Below are 16,593 nucleotides of genomic sequence, written 5' to 3'. Positions count from 1 at the left end.
GTGCTTTAGCATGTGTTGTCTGAACTAACTTACTACCACCACAAGGCTGTGTGAAGAGAGAGGAAGCAACAGGCAGAGATGATTTGTGGGAATGGTAGCGTAAAGAAGCAGTCAATTAAACGCAATACCGCAGTGTTCAAAGCTGAGGGTTTTGTCCACAAAATAATCAGAATGGTTATTTGAATTGCCTTTGGAAGGGTTGGTTTGAAGCGGGACTGGATGGGTGCAGCAGTCAAAGAGTGCTTGTTGCCTCTTGAAATTTTAATTGGACTTAATGTGATAATATATTGTAAGCAGGAAGTTGGATGGGCTTTTTAGAAGTGGTAGTCTCCAGAAGACCCACTGGACATAACCTGAGGCAGCAGCCAGCTATGCAACACCATCTCCTTCTCTGAGTACTCCTGTTCCTGTTTGCTGTACCTTGCCCAAATGACTTGAAATAAATGCAAGGATGCGAAGTGAAAGGGAGACGGCAGCAAGCCAAAACTCTCTTTTTATGTCTTAAACGTTTTTCTGTGATTGGGAGAAAATGGTTGTATGCATTTAGATGGCTAACGTATAAGCTACTATCTTATTTCCTTTATTGTAAATTTTATTTGACAAAAGTGATTTAGTTTGGAATGGTGCAGTATTTTTACAAAGAGAGCAACTGCAACGCAGCTTCTAATCAAGGCCTAGGCAACGAGTAGGATTTTTTCCTTTTCAGTTTAACTGAAATTAATCTTTCAAAATGTATTAAATATAAAGAAGAATGTAAAATGCACATCCACTTTAATGGAACTACATTTTTTTTTCTTCATTCTAACCTCTCTTGGAAGTATATCTGAAATTCTTCTTGTTCATGATAATTGAAACAAATAGTTTTTTTAACAGTTAAAGTTATCTGGCATTTCCCACTATTTAGAAGTGAAGGATTAACACATTTGGCATGTTTTAACTCTTTAGCCTTTTTTTTTTCCTTATCTGTAAAATTGTAGAAAAGCTGGATGCATTGTTCTTCAGAGTGACTTTAGTTTATTTTGCCCATATTAAAAACTTAAAAGATATAGAGAAAGTGTTTTCCCACCTTTCCTTACAGAAGATACTTCAGGCACAGTTGGTCTGGATGTTGAATTTGTCTTTTGTTATCTTTGAAACCTTCCCAAATTTACTGAAGTTACAACCTTCTTGGAAAATTTCCATTTGCAGATTCTTAGTTGATGTTTGTTAGTTTGGAAGTTAAATCGTCTAAGAATTTTCTGTCTGCAACAAGAATGTGCTCCATTGATCCCTCTAGGATCAATGCTTTAGGAATTGGACACGACTTTGTTTGCAGGTGTGCTTTCTGGCAGCAGGTCAGTAAGTTAAAAACTTCCCCTGCTAGTATGAAGGCAAGATGCAGCAGCTGATAGGAGTACAAAAAAGCTAAAAGTTATGCAACTTTAATTTAGTGCTGTAGTGCATTATGCTAGACTGTAGCATTTTATGTCTTTTTGGAATTAAATTTTTATTTTAATATGTGTCAGTAACTTACCAGCCAAATATTTTTATTGCATTGTTTTGAGTTTTTTAAAAATCATTTGCTTGCAAGTTTTTAGTCAGCTCTTTCTCGAGGTGCTGGTAGTGACAACCAGAGCTTACTAAAATACAGGTTTCGCTATCTTTCCATTAGGCATAACCAGAAGTTATTCAGGAAATAAAGCAGAAAGAGTAGGTTTTTAATTTGTTAACTGATACTTCTTTCCTAGGCACTGAAAATAACATCAAAGTTGAGACAACTTAACAGGACCAGGTTCAGACTCTGCTGTACGGAATAGATAATAAAATATAGATAACCTGTAACTGCTATCTTTAGCTTCTGAAAAGAGAAGAGTCATACTTTGGCAGTGGAGTAAACTAGATTAATTTTTCCATTCTCAAATGAATGTGAGTAATGCAAGTTTCCATTTTGTACTCCTTTAAAACAAGTTCCAACACTTTGTGTTGAGGTACTGTATGTTTCAATAGCTAGACAGGCTCCGGCAGCTTGTCAAAGCTCCGTAAGCTCTCTGCTTATGGCTTGCAGAAAGCAAGCTAGATTTTCATTTCTCCTTCCATTCAACAGGAGTCTCTTTCATGTCTGAAAATTGAAAACGCGTGTTTTTCAGTGTGGTGCATGGATGTGTGTGTGCCCTCTGGCACACCTGTTTCTAATTTCCTGACTTGAAAGCATCTCCCATCAAAAGAAGCAGAAAAACAATTTCTTTCTGACACGCTGCTCGGAGGCCCTTGCTTTGCAGAAGGCCTTCCTTTCGCTTGCCATCTTGGTTCCATTGGTAGAACATTATAAGATGCAGAGCACGCATTGTATGGGATGTACAGCTTATATTGTGCTGGGTTCTTTCCCCTCTTGTTGTGGTTATTTCAAGCATTAGAAATCTACTTGAGAAGTCTCTATGCTGAGGGAAAAACAGTAACTTAATCCTTAGTTTCTTGCATGAAGCTCAAATTAAGGACCAAAGTCTATACCAAGTTAAAGTTTGTACAACCTGTGAATTGAGTATTAGTTACTGTTTGGTACAGAAGGTTACATTAAAATTTAAATATTATAGCTTAGATTTCTTACCTTTTCTTCAAAATAGTATGCAGTGTAAAAGAGGATCCAATATAATAGCTGAAAATCAAAGATGTTAACAATCCTTAAAAAAACCCAAACACCACAAACCCACAGAAAAACCCCCAGTAACTTGGTTGCCAAAGTTGTGCATAGTGTAACTACCAAATTACTACAGAATAGACCTATTAACTGTTAAAGATCACTTAGGAAGGAAAAATACAAAATTTTAAGCTCTAGATTAAACGTTTCTGGCTTGTCTGTTTTCTCAGTTCAGCAACTGACGCATTCACAAACAGCATCTGGATTGTCTGTGTGGATTGTCAGTACTCTGCTGCAGTATGTACCTATCCCCTGGTACGCTATTGAATTACATTGGTTAATTTACCGACAAGCTAAATAGAACAAAACGTTCCAAAAGACTTAGAGCTTAAAGACCATTATATGTATACAGCTAAACAGTACTTGAAATGCAGAGACTGGGGCTGGCTCTACAGCAAAAAGGCCAGTGGTTCATACACTCATAAAACTTGCCTTTGCCAAGCTTTGCTCATAACTGATGTGCTCAGGTATATGCAGAAAACACTGAAAATGTGAATCAGGGTATGTACCTCTATGTAACTTTACACACTGTAACAAAAAAAAATTCTTAAATCTTTAAATGGGTCAATGAGGCGTACAGTTCACATTTATGCCTGCTAAGGTGTGCAACTCTGATACATTTCTTGTCTTGTGCCTATATTGATATTCAGGTACCAAAGAGTTGCTTTATAGAGTATCTGCCCACTCCTAGAAATGTGAATGACAGTGGAAAAATTATTGTCGTTTGTCAGCATAGTAGCAGGTTTCCGTGATTGGCTCCTGTCTCTCGTTCCTCTGCAAGAAGGCATGTATCTCGCTTGTTGTACAGCACTGTACAACATAACAGGTACTTCTGGTTTGCCTGATCTGTGATTCACTAATCGGCAACATCCGGTGCATGGGGTGTGGGGTCCAGGAACCACCATCTTGCTGTGCTTGAAGCTCAAAAAATGCCTGTTCGGGGCTTTGTGCTTCTCTGCTATTTTTGGTTAAAATAGGAACTTGAGAGGACTACAGCTACATATATAACTGTTAAGTTATAATAGGATAACAGAAGAAAGAGAAATTAAGCAAAAAGGTTGTAGATGCCCAGATTGTTCTTGTGCGGATCTTGTATGAATCAATGAGTGTCTGAATAGGAAAAGTGGCATTATTCTCAGAAATTATACATTGAAATACTCACAGAAAAGGGAAGTCGTATTTCACTGATGGTCAGCTTTGCACTTTGAAAGAAACACTGCATTAAAAGCATGATCCAAGATGATATGTGTCTCTGAAAATCAGTTCTGATGCTTTCTGTATGATCTCCAGAGGTTTTCTGTATGATCTGCAAGTGGTTTTCAGACAGGGTTATAAACTTCTAGTTGAAGACAGGTGTGGGTTTTGGTGGTTTGGTTTTCTTTTTTTTTTTTCTTTTAAGATTCTGATTCTCACCAAACCTATTGATTTGAGGCCCAAATAAATGTGCTGTGGCTGTTCAGCCTTAGCCGCCTTTGCTTCCCTTGTCATAGGAGCTGTGTGGTGCCATGTGGTGCAGTGTGCCTTTAGGAATCTGTTATTTAAACATAGTTCCCCGTAACCTAGGAGGCTAGAAACTTGCATCAAAATGCTAATTTTTATCTGTCTTTGCATTTATTTATTTATTTATCAAAATACAATATTCCTGTAGATACATTGCTCGCTTTGTCAGCAGTGATCCTGAGGATGGCAAACAACTACTTACCCCTGCAAACATGGACAACAGTAGTTCCAACAGCAGTATTTTTGTCATCAGATGGGTTATGAGTAGGCAGCATGGTGTTTGCGCAATATTACTGTGTTGGGAAAATAATTTGTTTACTACGCGAAACAGTGAGAAGCACTAATTTGACTCAGTAAATTTTTCCAGATAGTCATCTCCGTTTGAGTCATTCTTGTGTGAAGGCTTACGGAAGCTTTGATCTGTCATTGCAAAGCCATTGTCTCTGAGATATAATGAGCTTCAGGTTACCGAAGAAGTTATCCTCTTAACTGGGAAAGGATAATAAAATGATTTAAACTGTTTACAGGGAAGTAACTAAAACAAGTGCATTTGAGACTTTAATGTAGAATTGAAAAATTCTTATTAGGAGTCCCTGTTGGTTTGGTTTCAGTGAAAACCCACGAAGTATAATAACACATATAGTTAGACATAGTATAATGTGAGATAGTTAAGCAAATGAACCAAATTTACATTTTCATCAGCTTATGTGCATGATTTGGGAATACGTTAAGGTAGCTTTGACTGTAGTTGCTGTCTTGAGTCATGTTAATAAAACTCTTTCAGAAGTTGGCTAATGCTGGTGGTTAGATTACAGGGTAATGGAACTACAACTTTATATTGTAAGTTATAAATTAGGTTTCGATTATTGTAATTCTGTATACGTTTATTTTGTGTCTATCCCTAATATTATCTACAGTGTTTTCACAGTTTGAGACTATAGAGCCATACAGGTCTGCTAAACCTGCAAGGCAGTTCACACTGTAGTACTTGCTTCTAACTTGAGATAATAGGAAGGGCAATTCTATTGGAAAATTAGGGTAATTCTTTTTCCCAGCCTTTATCTGGTCAAAATATGTGAAACACTGCTTGGTAGTTGTTCAAAAATAGATGTTCCTACATCAAAAACTGCAGTAACATTTTTTTCTTTTCAAAACGAGTGGATTATTTTCATTAGTTATCTGTCCCTGCAGATTGCTGGCATGTGATGTGTTGAAAGATTTTTACACACACTGCCAGCAGCAGTCTGTAAGTTTGCTGCCTTATAGGTTGACATAAATATGACAAAAAGAAATGACTTTGTCTGTGGGGATGTAAAGATGTGTGATGTGTTAGTAGAATTGCAAGGCTGCTTTCCTTGTGGTTGATCCTGGATCACATCAGTGGGTTGCAGCTGTTCTTAACCCATATTAAGTTTTCTCTCTCTTGATTTTTTTTTTTTTTGTAGCAAACTTGATGTTATGGGAACTCTTCAATAAAGTCATTCTCTTGGGGGGAAAATAACATTATACATCATGCTAAAAAATGGCTATTGTCTTTTTGATGCCAATTTAGGAATTACTTAAAAAATTGTGAAGTAGTAACATCTGGTTTTATTTCATGATGCATAGGAGAGGAATAGGCTCACTCCGATTTTTGTGTCTCATTTGTTCGATTTGTGTTCTAAGTCGCATGCTTCTTATCTCACATAGGATCTAAATGTTATATTTAAAGGTGTTAACAGGTTCTTTTTCAAGAAAAAAATCAAGTTGCTAAGTTTTTGCTGGAGCATATGCTTGTTTAGTTTTATTCTTTACAGCAAAACTTCATAATGATTGTATTTTCTTAGTTTAAAAAAAAGTGAGAGCCATGTTGTGATCTAGGGGTAAAATGCATCCTGCAGTTTTTGCATGTTCTTCATACGTTCCTTTGTCTTAAATAAATATTAGATAACTCTCAATTTTGTTGTGGACAAAAGCTTTCGAGCATGGAAGTAATGAGGCAATGAATGGACAGACCTTGCTGTAAGCAGCTGTTGAGGGCACTGTATTGTGTGAGCCTCTCGAAGATAATATCCTAACCAGGACACTTTCTTCAGTAAATTGAGAGCTTGGAAGTCTCAATGAAAACACTTTTTTCTTGTGCTCTCAAGAACTGTCTCCCTTTGCTGTGTAATTGTTGTAGTATTTCAGCTCTTTCCCTTTTTCCCTTTCCTCTAAATTTGTAACTGTTTTTTTTTCAATCTGTTTGCTATACAAAGAATTTCTTGTCTTTCTGTAGTGCCAGTTATATGTAGATTCAGTGCCAAAGAACCCCGCTTCAAACAATTCAGTGTAACTGAATTGTATCAATCAGGAGACACTGTCCATTAGGAGGAATATATAACTGATGACTAAGATGTAATTTTGATGACTGAAGATACCAAGATTTTACGACATGTGTACATAGTTTTTGTGCAGTCTGGTCCCTGGGCTTATTCTTTGACTTCTAATGCATATATAATGCTCCATAGAGTACTTTTGTTGGTTTTTTTCATCTTGAAAATGCAGGGGTGAGGGGTCTTTTTACTTTTTCTTCTGTGTTAGGAGTCTTTGAAGAACAGTGTTTGTAAGCTCACTTTTGCCTTTAAGGAGAAGGATGTAATTGTGTGACGAGTCAACAGAAAGAGAGCTTCTTGGAGTAGGTTACCATGTTAATTAGGACTTAAAAGTGGTGGCAAGAACAAGAAGCCAGTCTGTGAATAGCTCCAAGACACAGCACTAAACCTGCCGATGTGAGTTCATGCAATGTTGTGCCCAAACCAGTTGGTGCTCTGAACTCAGCATATTGGGAAGCTCAGCGATGAGACGCTCAGCAGGCTGCACTGGAGCCAGTTTGGGTTGGGTTTATTTATTAGTTTTTCCTTTGTGCCAAATCTAGGCTGGCTTCAGCCAGAGCTGCTCGGTTTTCTCTGTTCTGGGCTTGTTAGTGGTTCCAGTAAAGTGAATGTTATCCGTGGAGACTGAGCTGCCTTTGTCTGAAGCCAGTTGAAGTCTGATGTCTTACCAGTTCCAGCTCTCTGCCATGTGAAAGCAGCTGGATTGTTTCCAGCCATAAATTGTCTGTGGAAGCTGCTTAGGTGTATATATGTAGTTCTGCACGTGAGCTAATAAATCCAACTGGATTATAGCTGATTTTTGGATGGAGCCAGCACGGTGCTTGCGTCTTGTCAAGGTTAATGAGAAAGTTTCTAGAAATATATAGAGATAATTGGGAATTGATTATATTTGAGTTCTCGATGTATATTCTGGTATCTAATGCAGTTTTAGGCCCTGATATGTTCTGAAGTTATATGTCTGATCAAACTGTAATCACCTAAATTTAGGTAATTAAATCATTGTCATATTGCAGCTGTTTAGTTAGTTGTATTTTTCTTTTTTCCTAACTGGATAACATTTCAGCTTAACTGGTGCTTGGTTAGCCCTCTTCTAGCTGCTTCATCTGCTCCCTTCCATTGAGGAAAAATGTCAACAAATGGGAGGCATAGTAGTATAATGACTTTTGTATGTATGCAGAAGGTATCACCAACATGTTTCCCTGTCCAAGAAAACTTTGATCCAGTAAACATGCACTGACCTTTTGACCACCGTTGTATGTCCCAAAGCACATTACAGGAATGGAAAAAGAGCATGGGAGAAACACAGCAGGTGTGACAGCGTTCCTCCAGAGTAGCACTAATGACCTATTGGTCTTCGTCATCAACAGGTTTCAGGGGATAGTTACAGAAAGCACTGAGGCAATAAGTGGTTGTTTGCTGGAGCTTTTTTGTTTCTTAAAGAAAAACTTGGAGAATTACAGGAATTTTTATTAGGAGTCCAATGAGCAGCCACCCTGTCAAAGAAGTATAAGTAAATTCACGTATTCCTTTGCTGGCAAAAGGCTAAATCAGATGGACTGAATAGAAGATTACATCGTGCAAAGGAGTTACTGTGGCATTCACTAAAGATATTCTTAGTTTGAATAAGGTTGTATCCAAGGATCATTCCTGTGAGAATGATTACTAAGTGGATCCTTTGAGAGAGAATTGCAGGACCTGGATAAAGATGACAAGTCAGACACAGTCTCTCTGTTTCTTGTCACTATTTCTTTTTCTTCTTTCTGTACTTAACCTGTTTTGGTTAATGACTTTGTGCAGTAGAAACTTCAGGAGAGTTGTGAGAAAAACTGCTGATGTAATTGAATTTTTGTGTGACTCAGTGTCACTCTCTTTAAAAAATAAAAAAAATATGGCAGAAACCTGTCATATGCATATTTTTTAAATTATTTTTTTAATTTGTCTATGATGATACAAAATAATGACAGGTTAATTCATAATGATACCTCTATTTTGACTATTCCCAATCCTAATATTTCTTTAGGTTGTGGAGAGCACCTAGTCCGAACCATACTGGCCAGAGAATGTTCATGTGCTTTGCAAACAGAAGATGCTCACCAAGCTCTCCTAGAGACTATGCAAAACAAGTTTATTGGTAAGTATATGGTGCTGATTGCCTAAACATTGCATAACATTGTTTAAAATGCAATTAACCCTCTTAAATAAAATTAAGATACTTATTTTTGTGATTTCTGTTGAAGCCTTATGTTGCAGTTGGCTTCAAATTTAGTGTTGTGTTACATCTAAAAAATGTTAAATCAAACTACAGAAGAATATTTTAGGAAATCTAAAGGAAAACCCTTGGAAATATCTCAATTGTTATGTGAGTCATAGAATACCCGGAGCGGTTTAAAGAAAGAATTTCCTGCCTGAGTCACTGCCTGTGGTGTACAATTGCATATTGTAGAATTGGTGGTTTAGGACCATTAATAAGAATTATTCATCATGTTAACCCTTTTAAATATAACAGACCTCAAAACCACTGCATGTTCTAATTAAATGCTTTGGACAGACAGATTCTGGTTTCTAATTACATGATGAAATTAATTTATTGAAAAAGTGAAGTAGGCTTCATTCAAGAATATTGTAAGGTAAAAACATTTTTTTTTTCTTGATTTGAGAGGATTACACATGACTGCTTATACATGTTTAATTTCTTGGGAATATACATCTTCTTTTCTTTCTTCAAATCATAACCAAAACATAAATGTGGAATTTTAAAATATCTGTGTAAGCTTGAACTTTTGAAGATAGCATAGATTCCAATGAGGTTTCTGGCATATATGTTGACTTGCACTGTCTTTGTAGCCCTTAAAACTTTTGAAGCTTTAGAATCCACAGACAATTGTGACCTTCAGAATTTCTTGTGGGCAGCATAACACTTCTTGTCCACTGTGCTGGCAAAGTTCATTTTTATGGTATTTTAATTAGAACTGAAAGAGGGACATATGCATACCTTTTTGGGACCCAGGAACCGTTGCTTTTGATCTTGGCAAGCAATATGTTGCAATTTCTTTATTTCTGTTTATAATGTGGAATCCATGTTAAACTCTGCTTCTGACATTACATTTGACTGTTTGAGGGGACATCACCTTCGCATTGGAAGGTTGCACGTGATAATCTACTACTGTATTGCAGTCATTTCTAGGTGTTCTAAGAATGCAGAACAAAGTAATCCCGGTATGTTCCCCAAAGAGATTATAATCCAAGCAGCACAAATACAACTTTTCATATTTAATCACTTATTCTAGTGCATCGTGGCACAAAATGAGGGGATTTACTTACCCAAGAGAAGCCTTTAGGAGGGATGCTTGTGATAGCTTTCCTAATTTATAACACTACTCTGAAGGTGTTGTATGGAAGTAACCTGACTTCAGGAAAGTCAGATCTTTAGTCCATACTCTCAAAATTTTATTGTGCTGTTTATGGACTACTGAAAGCAAGCACAAATTGTGTATATCCTTATGCAATTTCATGTTAATGTGTGCACGCACACACAAAATAGAAAGCTACTGCCAAAGTAATTCATAGAAACTGGCCGATAAAAGACCAGAAAAATCAGGAACTTTTTAGCTGAGTTACGTCCTTTAAGTTGCTTTGAGTTTTCTGGGTTTTCTTTGTTCTTTTTGGTAAGGGTTTGCCAAAATGCTTTTTTTTCTCTTGCTGTTTGGTCCAAAAGTATTTTGCCACCAGTTAGCATAGCAGATTTTTTTTCTTTTAAATGTTTACTGGCAAGTATATGATATTGTATACTGAAAATGTGAAAATGTTTGTGTTGGACTTTAGCAACATTCAATATGGTCTTAATTTTTTGTTTTACCTGAAACTATCAGTTGCAGAGCAAGAGGAGCTGCACAGACTGATACCAGGCTAACAGTGTGGTGTCACATTGCCCTGGGAAAACAGACTAAAACCAACAAAACAAGGGAATGTGAAAAGAATGACAGTATTAAATTAATGTTTTCATGATAGGAAAAATTGAAAAAAAGTGTTTTTAAATTCCTTTTTAAAGTTTCATGTTTTAATTAGGGATAGGTCTGTCTTCTATTTTCAGAAACGTATTACTGCAAGTTTTTGTTGCCTGACAGCAGGTGTGTACATTATCTTCTTAGTTATACTTTGGGGCAGTGCTGACACGGGGGGGGGGAAAAAATAAGATACAGCTGTGCAGTTTTTTTGTGTAGGTGAAGTGCTTGGATTCTGTGTTTTAATTAGAAAGCATAAAATCTAGTTTGCCCTCAGCTGTCCTATGAATGAAGACTGATTGAGGAAAACCTCAAAATCCAGATACATCTTGCTGTTTACATGTGACATAATGCTAAATTTTTTAGCCAATAGTGTCATTTGGGGGGATCTTGGCAATTCTGAAGATGGAATGCAAAGTTACATCTTCCTGATATAGTGCAACAGTTGAAAAAATACATTACAGTTAAAATATTAGGCTTATACTAAATAGTTTTTTTCCTTTGAATTTTCATAGATGCTGATGTGCTAGTCGATATCTCAGGATGTATGGTGTGATGCAGGATTCCTTACCGGTGTGAAACAATAGGATAAAATGGGCTAGTAGCCTACTTGCTGATGGCATGGATTCTTTCCTTGCCACTCTTTCTAAAAGCCCTATTTTGTGGTCATGTCAAACTTTCACCAGAATTTTAATGGACCAAGGCCCAAAAAAAAAAAAGTGAAAGCATTAACAAAGCAAAGCTAGAATGTTTTGTCAGAAGTCAAAATGTGCGTTACTTGTGTTGGAGGGATGAACAGCTGATTTTGGCAGTTGCCATCAGATTGGTGCTTCCTGTTTACAGAACTCTCCGAGTCTCCGCAGAGCCCTGGGAATCCTTCCAGCTAGGGAATGCCTGGCTTAAACAGTGAGTGCTGTTTAAACAGCAGGTGATGAGCAAACTAATGGCAGATGTGCTTCTCTCATCCTTTCTCAGAGCCAACTTACTATGGATAATGCACAATTGATGGTTGAATTGGAGGTGAGAGAAATTAAATTTAGATTTTTTTTTTTTTTTTTTTTTTTTTTTTTGGTAAATCAAATGGGCTTGATATCTTTAGTTGAAGAGCACTAAAGGCTTGGGACACAGTCGAAGAATGGTGTTCTGTAAACACATATACCTTCCAAACAGAAGAACAGAGGATTTTGTTACTCATCGTTCCTTTCAAATGTGGCCAAGTTTGTGGAATGTAGACTTAGAGTAAATGTTTGTGTCATCTCACTGGCGGGAAATCTGGGCTTTTAACAATGGCAGTGTTACGAATTGTACTTTAAAGCTTCTTATAAAGTATTAGAAAATGAGCTGAAAGACATAGATGAAATGTGATATTTGTTCTTTCCTTAGCAGAAATATGGTTGTCTATTCTTGAATTTTTAAATTGTGTTTCAGTTCAAAAATGAGCAATGTCTGCAGAAAGGTAATAGCAGAAGGATAACGCTGACACTTTCTTTTTTAGAAATTTTGTGTCAAATACCTCTCTTGGGAGAAAGAGTTTGGACAGTTAGGAATCGTAGAATTTGAATTTCCTAATTATGAGTTTTGCTGGTTCATGGAAAAAAGTGTCATACTTAAAACCAGTTAGAAGACTGCCAGTGACTGTCATTACACAGTGTTATTGTTGCTTTATACTGAGGTGCTGTGGTGCTGCATCGCACTAATCTTTGTAGTATCCTTTGTGGTTTCATAATGGAGGAAGGATGCTATGGAAGCATTATTATGTCTTCTCCATGACACAGAGGAAAAGATTTGGGAAGAGAATGAGGTGGTGCAGTATTTTCATATATTTTATCCACCGCAAGTTTACAATTTCACAAGTTTGTATTTGATAGTAGACAGAATTGAATAGGCTTGTTAGTTACCTGTACAATAAAAGCAGCTGAAAAACTAACGCAGTATGGTGATGTTACACGAGGGTGTGTGTAGGTCCTGTCTGTGCTTCATCTTACAAAAGCATTGTGATTATATTGGGCAAGTGGTATCCTTAGTCATTTAATTTCTTAAAATCTGACCTATAAATTTTGAAAGTACAGGTGCTTTTCCTTGCAGCTTCTTTAAAAATTCTAAGCAGATGTTTTAAATTACTTATCATAAAATATAAAGATCTCTGGTTTCAGACAGCTTGCGCTTAAACATTTAACAAATAATGGTGCATGAAATTAAAAGCAGGCTTCATTTAGTGCTTAGATATTCCTCCGATGTTTATTTAAATTGTTCGCTTGAAGTTCAGTGGGATACATAGCAGAGGCAGAGTGGCAAACAACTTCATTTTAAACCTTTTCTGTACACAAGCTGACAATGGCCAGTGGCATAGGTGATCTGTATATTGACCTAAAAACATCTGAATTTCACTCACATTACATCATGAGCAGATTTAGACTTCTAGAAGATTTTAAGTTTAGCTGCACTCCATTAAAACTGGGGGATGCTAAAGCACTTAATTAGTCACACCACGCCACAGTCAGTATTTAGACCGAAGTTCTGAAGACTTTGAAAGCTAATGTAAACAGTGAAGCTGGTAATGGTTTCTCCACTATGGAAGAGTATGAATGTAAAACATCTGATGAACAGCTGGTTAGTCCTTCAGCTGGGTAAGTGTAAATAAAACACTTATTGTACAGTTTAGTATCAAATCTGTGTGGGCCTAGATCTGTCCAGTAGCCACAAATTGGAAAGGCAGCACAGAACCAGAACTCTTATTGACCACAGGCTTTGGAGTAGGTGACCTTCATCATGGGAGTAGTTTAATTTCCAAGAGATGTAGAAGAAAAAAATGTTCTTCACTTGTAGCCGCAGTTCCTCCAGAGCCAGGCTGAATGTTGAGGCCATTATTTGCCTTAACACTTGTGAGGTCTGTACGCTCTATCCCTGGTCTGAGGCTGAACCCAGGTCTTGGTGTTTAGTTGTGGTTGCTCTTGCGGAACTTGATGGGAACAGCGAATGTGGAGCTGCTACGGAGACCTGTTTGCTTATTTTGAAGAGACTGTTACTGCAGATTAATAACGTACAAAATCTATAAATAAAAACTTGATAATGGTTTCTATATGTCAGCTAGCAATAACAGAATGGTTGAGCTTTGAAGGTGAGAAATGTGTTTTGTAAAATACAATTTTGTGAGTGGGGGAAGTGGGGATTAAATCAAAACCATTGAAAGATGGTTTCTGTTTGTTTTTTCCTACCCCTTTTTTCTGGTGTGGCCAGTCAGTGCTAACATTATTAGTTAATGCTGTAGTTGAAGTTTTGCGTTGGATTTTTTCATGCCAAATTCTTCAATCTTATGCCAGTGTAACTGGGAAGGAATGATGAGTTTCATGAGACTTTAAATGGTATTAAAAGCCCCAGGTTTTTGTAGTTTTGTCATTAGCAAGCTAATAGATCAAAGATTTGTCTAGCAGTTCTATTTTATTGCAGTAAAAAAATATTTTCAGCTAGTAGGCGTATTTTGTTTTCTTTTTACTGACTTTTTAATTGTACAGCAAGATCTATCATTCTTAAGAGTACAGAGAGAGCAAAAACTATGTAGGAGTGTGGGAGCCAGATTACTTTTTCCTTCTAATGAGAAACCATTATGACTTTAATATACATGGCCATATTTCAGTTGCACCTTTTCCTATTGAAATGCTAATTAATTATAACGTGTATGAAAAAATACTATTACCTATATTGTTATGTTTTACAGAAGTCTCCACTTTTATTTCTTTTTCTCAATGGCTTGGCTGTAAAAAAATGATTTTTAGAACTAAATTAAGGAAATACATTCCTAACCTTTGAATTCACAGTGTTTTGAGAACACTCAAATTCATTCCTGTGTACAGTGCACGGATTCTGTTTAGAAACAAAGTATGATACTGCCTTTTACCATTATTTTTGCAGATTTAATAATGGACTTATAGCGTTCAACTGTCTAGAATCTTGCTTAACATAGACCTACTCATTTGCACTGTATTGCTGTGTTAAAATACACTCTTTAGCATAATTGTAATCCTCAGTAATAAGTCTGTATATCCATAAATATCTTTATGTGTGTATTTAGGGCAATACAATGGACAGAATGTTTAAAGTAAATGAATAAATGCATGCTATTTATGCTGGCAGAACTGGGATTCTCCTGAGTATGGTTGTGGATGTATAGGTAGAGCATCTCTTTGGATGACATTGTAAGCTTAAGAGTTTGTCTTATGTGCTTGAAGCTAAAGTTTTTTATTATTTCTTTTAAAAGCCTTTGTAAAAAAAGTCTCACAAAACATATATTTTGAGTGATTACTTTTCTCATTTTGTACTCCATTGAAAAAGATGGATGTTTTGTTCTTGCAAAGAAATCCCTGTAAAAATGAAAGAATTCTGATGAAAATGTAGCGTTGCATGTTTTGCTGCAGACGCTTTACGTGGAAAGAAATATACTGCCAAGTTTTCTCTTGAAGTTTAAAAAGGGAGAACCTAGCATGTACAAGTTATTCAGATTATTGAAAATTTGATCACTGATGATGGCACATAGTTGACAAAAATACTGGGAAAATGAAGAAATAGGTGATTGGTTTATTTACAGACTTTTCTTTCATCTACTTTCCTGAGTGTGGAAGAAAGAAAAATACTTTTAAAAAAAAGTGAGTGATTAACCCAGTGTAAGCATTTCTAGAACCAGCCATTAATGACATTAAGTCTATGATCAGTAGTTGCTGTCTGTTTTTATATGCATTCATACAGTCTTAGTGTTTTAGTATGGCCTTAAATATGCTATCTGCTTTAAATGCTGTTTGCTGGCTGTGTTCTGCTGGAGTAGAACATTTTAAACATTTTTGATTAAAGAGATTATTAGTATTTTTCAGTAGAACCTTGAAAGAACCTTTCACAGGCTTTGAAAGAGGACAAACACTGCTTATTAATAAAAAACCCCAACCAAATAAACAAAAAAACCCCAAACCCTGAGTTTCTGAAATAAAGATTAAAGGATGCGTGTCCTCTGTGAAGAAAACCACTTTTTTTTATTAATTGACTTGCAGAAATCATACCATGTACTTAGCCAACATTCTGTTAATGCAGTGAAAGTATAAGAGATAAACTTAATATCTTGGAAAGCATGGGGCAAAAGATTTTGATTTGGGTGGTAGAACTCTTTCCAAAGCCTTGCATTTCTATTTTAACCAAACATATTTTCCTGTTGTGTTACCTATTATGTTATGATTGGCTGGATTCTTGGTTCACAGGGATTTGTTTGCATTTGATGAGTAGGTATAATTGGTACCTAGTAATAGTTCTTGTACAAAGCAAGTGGCGCTTTAAAGATATCTGTTAGTATTAGATCAATGAAAATATTACCGTTTATTAAGCATACCACATATATTATTTTCCTGCAATGGGCTTCTATTGTAATGCCCACCTTGTATCACTTTTGAACGTGGCTGCTCTTGCATCAAGAGAGAACGTGGTAAAGCTTTTGGTTTTCCTTACAGTAAAGCTTGAAGTTGGTTCTTACTGTTTTGTTGGTTTTGCTGTTATTTACACTAAAGGAGTAATTTCAATCATATGAATAGCTGTGGGCAAATTGAAGGAGGCTGATCTGCTCTAAAGTTCTTGTGGCCAGTAAATCCTTTTACAGTGTCTGTACTAGACATAGTATACTAATTTATTTAAAAGAAAATAATTGAAACGCTTGTTGCAATTGTACGTTCAACTTTAAATCACAGTGTATTACAAATGTGTGACTAGTGTCTATTTGGGCTTATGTGCAAGAACTTGGTTAATTTTGTGGCTCAAGACATTTTAAATCATATGTAAATCATACCATTGTTTCCACATTAAAACTATAGGAATCTTATTTCAAATTACGAACCAGAAAAAGAATACTTAGACTTGATTCAGCTAACTTTAAAACTTTTCCAGCTTCTGATAGAAGATGTTTTATATCATGTGTCTTAAATTAACAATAGAAAAGCCACTTTAAAAAGTAGGATATGTTTTGGCTTTTCTGCTAATATTCATAAAAAAGCAAGGAAGACAGTCTATAGCGGTTTGATGATGTTTCTGTACA

At 36.2% G+C, this 16,593-nt stretch overlaps 1 protein-coding gene across 1 annotated transcript in view; it reads left to right on the top strand.

Moving 5' to 3' along the window:
- The window catches only part of TASP1 (taspase, threonine aspartase, 1), an 86,777-nt gene that overhangs the window by 52,035 nt on the left and 18,149 nt on the right, over window positions 1–16,593 (top strand). Inside the window, exon 10 of the mRNA XM_009895429.1 lies at window positions 8,549–8,659. Within this exon, the coding sequence (XP_009893731.1) occupies window positions 8,549–8,659 (111 nt within the window). The remainder of the gene's footprint in view (window positions 1–8,548; window positions 8,660–16,593) is intronic.

The sequence above is a fragment of the Charadrius vociferus genome, unplaced genomic scaffold (assembly GCF_000708025.1).
Source record: "Charadrius vociferus isolate BGI_N301 unplaced genomic scaffold, ASM70802v2 scaffold112, whole genome shotgun sequence".
Classification (NCBI taxonomy): domain Eukaryota; kingdom Metazoa; phylum Chordata; class Aves; order Charadriiformes; family Charadriidae; genus Charadrius; species Charadrius vociferus.
This window is presented reverse-complemented; position numbering and strand designations above follow the sequence as displayed.